The sequence below is a fragment of the Cariama cristata genome, unplaced genomic scaffold (assembly GCF_000690535.1).
Source record: "Cariama cristata isolate BGI_N322 unplaced genomic scaffold, ASM69053v1 scaffold8129, whole genome shotgun sequence".
Taxonomy (NCBI): Eukaryota; Metazoa; Chordata; class Aves; order Cariamiformes; family Cariamidae; genus Cariama; species Cariama cristata.
This window is the reverse complement of record NW_009635154.1, coordinates 7,897-13,119: the sequence shown is the minus strand read 5'-3', so window position 1 is coordinate 13,119 and position 5,223 is coordinate 7,897. Positions and strand designations below refer to the sequence as shown.

Genomic DNA, 5,223 nt, shown 5'->3' with positions numbered 1-5,223 from the left:
CAGGGAAAACACCTTAGATTACTCTGAAACGGGAATGTGCACCACAGGAAGTTACGCAGAGCGAGCGATGGGCTCTGAATGTACCTGTGAGCTTACCAGGCAGTAACTTGCTGTGCTTGCCTGTATTCCAAGAACTCATGGCAGAATGATGCTGTTCTGGTCAACGCTTTGAGAGCTCAGCAACAACTCGGCTTCACTGTCACCACTCACCCTTAGCAACAAAGGCAGAGCAGTAGGAACTTTTCTCCCTCTTATAAAAGAGCCTTGTGTTTTGCTGTCCATTACAGAACCAGGCTTTCTAAAGCTAAGGAACAGAAAACTTATTTGATTTTTTAAACTATCTATCCTCAGCTCTAGAAGCAACAAGCCATTCACGCTGTGATCTTAAAAGCCTATTTTTAAAGTGGCCATTAATATTTTCATCTTTTAGCAGAACATGCAAGTAAGATCCCAGGGCTAAAACCACATTATCTTGCCTTTTTTTTTTTCCAAGGCATATGTATCACTTTTTATAAAACTATTTTTCAGGAGTATTTTCACTATTAACAAATACATCAGGTTACAGCTTGCATGTGAAGTGAAAAAGCACTAGGTTGACTTAATATGTTTCCCAAGAACTGAGCTATTTGCTCTGCCTCTAAATCAGAACCACCTGTTTTGAAAACAAGAATGGAGGAAAAACAGGAGCAAGGCAATAAACGCACTCTTCAGTTCCAGGTACCTTTTGAGTATTTTATGAGGGAAGCTTCCACTCCACCAGCAATCAAATTCTGGAGCCAAATGATCAATACTCCTTCCAAAGGACACTAACATGGGTTCACCTCTCTACAATCCCTTAAGAGGGAGCAAAAAAGAAAACCTGTTCAAGGTCAAGTGGCAGAGTTTTGCACAGCTTTCCTTAGAGTTAACAAATATCATTAGCATTCATACTTCAGTCAAAACATTCAGTTCAATGGTCCTTTTCCCCTTAAAATGCATGCCGTTAAATGTTATACTTACAAGGTAAATTAGCTTCAAGTTCTGCAACCTCTGTTGAAAGAAAAAAAAAAACAAACTACTGTTATTTATGCAAGCATAAAGCCATTCTTGAAGTCTACATTGGCAGATCTAATTTAAACCACCCTGTAAATCAAATTCCACTTAAAAATATAATTAAGTTGCACTGGAGGTTTACCTTGAAATTTCTCTTTAAAGCCCCACAATTCATTACTAAAACCACTCAGCTGCCCTATAGACAATGCAAACATATCCTACTGATCAGGAGATTCAGTTCTGCCCAGACTGAAGTGCCAGGGCTTCTAATACGCAGAGTACTGGCATTTCAAAAAGTGGCATTATCCAAACTTCCAAACTTGTCTACATGAAGCATTAAAATATAAATTAAAATATGCAGGCCAGAACTCCACAGCCTGCAAAATACAAGAGCAGAAAAATCTGGAGAATCAAGGTGCCAGTCCAACAATGAAAAGAAGCACAGGAGGTTCACAGCCTGCAGAGCATCGCCACACTCCAGCATCCAACTGCTAACGCTCTTCCACCACCAGCTACAGGCTGCCTCAGGTTACGCACCGCTTCTGTAGGGAAGCCTCCAAGCATGATACCAGGTACTGCACACTTGAAAAAAGCTACTGAAACCCCAATTCAAGGGCACCGTCATACTAGATGTGGTCCTGCCTGCAGAAACCAGCATTAAGAGCACCAAAAGAACAGAGAAAGACAAACCTTCACTTCAACCACCTGGCACAGCAACGTGCACTGGTCGGTGATAAAATCCGCACCCATTGCACAACTCCACCCAAACCTCTGCACTGTTGAACAAACTCAGGAGGGTTAAGATTTTTTTTTTTGCTCCTGTGTTTGTTGGATTTTTCCCCTGGGAGCAGCCTGCTATAGATATGTGCTCCTGTTCAATTAACGTTTCTTTTTATTTATTATATTTCCCATGCATAAAACTTAGAAGTTATGAATAAAGGAAAGGAAAAAAACCCAATTCAGTTGCCTAGCTCCTAGGAAGGGAAGTTTATTGCTAAGCCTTTTCTCTGCCATGCTACCTTCTCTGGAATACTCCCTTCTTTCTCCCTCTTCCATATATTTTATTCAAGTCTTACTTGCAACTATCTGTATTTCACAGAAGTATGAGTAAGATGCATGAAGACACCCCCCCCTTTTACTTCTAAAGTGCTAGGAAACCTAATCAAATATATTTTTGCATTTCCTCTAGTCTTTTTTTCCACTTGATTTCTAACTTCACTTTCTGGTCTGCACAGACACGGCTCATTCATTTGGGCTAACAATAATGTGTAAGAGATTTCAACACCAACTCTAAAAACATACATCTAAAGAAAACTGTAATTCGGTTTAAGATATGATGAGTAATTTCTTGGCAGAGAATCCAAACTGATCTCATCACAATTAAGAGCTCACTAATTCTCCAAAACTTTTCTTGCATCCGTGCTTACCAAACCTTGCTGGTCTCTGCAGCCAGTATAATGCTTATTTGACTCCCATCTCCCACTTGCTTGGCACAGCCCTGGTATCCCTGCACCTGCAGCCTACTATACCAAGACAGAAAACCCCACCAAAACAGAAGCACTGTGTTCCACGCTTACCTAAAACGTTCATAATTGCACTCTTTAAAATCTCACACTGCAGCGCTCGAGCAGCCACAGCTCATTTAACCAAAGCTGTGCACTGAAAGACAGATGACACTGGGGACATACTTTTGCTAAAAGTTTTCAAACAATGCTCTCTTTATAATACACCAAAATGTAATTTCAGCTATACTCTGGGACCATTTTTACTTTCCTTTTCTGTTTTTCTTTTTTTTTTTTTTTAAAAAAAGACATAACCTGCTGCTGAAAGCTGCAGCTATAAACCATCAAGAGTATTCCTCTGCCCCTTTCTCTTTAAACTCACCAGCCTTTCATAGGCACTATCAATCTTCACTAGAGCATAGAGTTTACAACCTGGCTCTTATTTAAAGGCGTTGACTGCTTTCCTTTTTGCCTTCTCTGCTTGCGTGTTGTTCAGTGTAATGAATCCTGCCCATTCTTTGCTTGAATTCCGAGAAAGAGACACCAAAGGACAGATCCAGCATGTTCAAACCCAGCGACGGCCAGGCTGCAGCAGGTCTGCTGAGCTGGGGCCTCACTTCTGCCTCCTGCAAGGTTCGGTAGAGAATTTACTCATCACCGTAGTTCCTTCAAAGTGTGAAAAATCTCCTGTAATGCATAAATGCTTCTGTGTTTCCCTTTGTCTTGGCACAACAGTCAACAGGTTTTCTTGTGAAAACATGAAAGCAAAGGTGCTCGCACCCATGAGTGCAAAACGGGGAACAAAGGTAAGTGCCCCAAAACTAAGGTTTCTAATCAACTCTGCAACAAACCACTGAAACTAAGAAGGAAACAACTTCATAAAGATAAAAAAAGCAGGTAAAGACTCGCTTCGATAATCTAAACTTTTAAAGTAACATCAAGTAAGGAAACAGATGTTACTATGAGCTGTAATACTATGTATTGCCTTATAAGCAATGGTGATTGACAGTAACTAGCACATTTGATGGGCCAAAGCTAGAGTGCTTGCGAGTGTCCCAAATTTCATGACTCTTTGGTAGTGACAGTCTTGACATTGAAATCACTTTTGTATTTTGCTACTCAGTGAGCTACACCATTCAAGCTCCATTAAGATTCTGATGTTTTAAGTCATGCATTTTCTACACAAAGCAATATCACTGACAAGAATATTCTCCGAAAGAAAATGCCCCTTGCGTAGCCTGGCAACTTATTGGCATGGTTTAACAGATTTGTAAATAAGCAAAACGTAGAAGCAGCAATTAGAGCTCCAATGCACTGAACTTCCAAGAGCTCCAAAAGCCTCACTAAATTAAAGAACAAACTTAATCTCACAATCTTTCTGATCTCCGCTTTCAAAAAAGGGACTGTAACTACACCTGAACAGTAAAGAAAAGCCAATTTGGCTGCTTTTCATAATGTTTTGTGGATAATTGGTATCTGTGTCTCAATTCGCAGCCAGGCATCTCACCGCTCCTTAAGATGATGACACAAACAACCAGATAACCCAAGTCTCAAAAAATACTGTTCAAAAGCATTCCAGAAACAGTGCTGGTCAATGCCCACTCAGCGCTGGCTTAGCGGAGGTGCTGAAACACTGTGGAGCACCTGAATTCCTCTCGCAGTCAAGAGGGCTTATTGCCAAGAAGCGGCAAACCCAGGAGCACTGCAAGGCCCAGCATTCACTCTGACAAGCCCTCCTGGGCAGGTCTGAAAAGCTGTAAGTGCAGACACAGGCCAGAGCTTTGGCAAGGAAAAAAAAAAAAAAAAAACACCAAAACAAAAAACCCACACACACCAACAAAACCACTCAGGTGCAGTCAGGCCAGGCCCAGACTAGCTCCCAACCACCCAGTCTGGTGTTCCTGAAACCTTATGTGACCTGGTGCAGGAGCACAACCAAGCGGTAGGTATATTTGCAAAGTCCTGCTCTTGACCCAGTATGCACTTGCTTCAACAGTTCCAAATGCTATTTTCAACCATAAAAAGAGCAAAAAGGCAAGGGTTAAACTTCACCTACCATAGACTGTGGAAGAATTGAATGCAAATTGATAGTGTCTCAGAAGCAGCTTGGGAACTTTATAAAAGAAGGGAAAGCTAAGCCTAACACAAGCAACCAGAGCTATTTATAAATGACTTCACAAACAATAACTCTCCCTACCCATGACAATTCTCAGGACAGAAATAGGAACACACAGTCCTGACGTGTGTAAAAGCATACGGTTTACGAGACCCACATGAATGTTATATTCAGTAAGGCACAGACTATAATCACATCGTTCTGCTCCCTCCCTTTCTCCCACCCCACCTCAACAAGTCAGAATATAGAAGTGCTTGGTCTACTGGCCTTGCCACAAGAGTCAGGCCATACGTTTCCCACTGGAATTTGGTTTTAAGTATACAAAATGCAAGCTTTATTTCCTCAACCAAAAAGAACGTGCTCATCCACAGTGATCTTACATCTCTCTGGGTTTGACCAAAAAGCCCACTCTCCTGTTTAGGTCCCTCTTTAATGTACAACTTCAAGACTGCTAGAGATGAATATAAATACCCTGACACTCTGACAGAAACTCCATTTTCTAAGTACTATTTCTAGCAGTATAATGCTGTTTGCCTCCTAATTCTCACCCATCTATCTTTATAGCTTTCCCTA

General features: G+C 41.2%; 1 protein-coding gene across 1 annotated transcript in view; it reads right to left on the bottom strand.

Moving 5' to 3' along the window:
* Nucleotides 1-5,223, bottom strand: part of LOC104167220 (NEDD8-conjugating enzyme UBE2F) — a gene marked incomplete at its 3' end in the record, with an annotated part of 20,614 nt that overhangs the window by 9,402 nt on the left and 5,989 nt on the right. Inside the window, exon 2 of the mRNA XM_009707415.1 lies at nt 1,000-1,029. Within this exon, the coding sequence (XP_009705717.1) occupies nt 1,000-1,029 (30 nt within the window). The remainder of the gene's footprint in view (nt 1-999; nt 1,030-5,223) is intronic.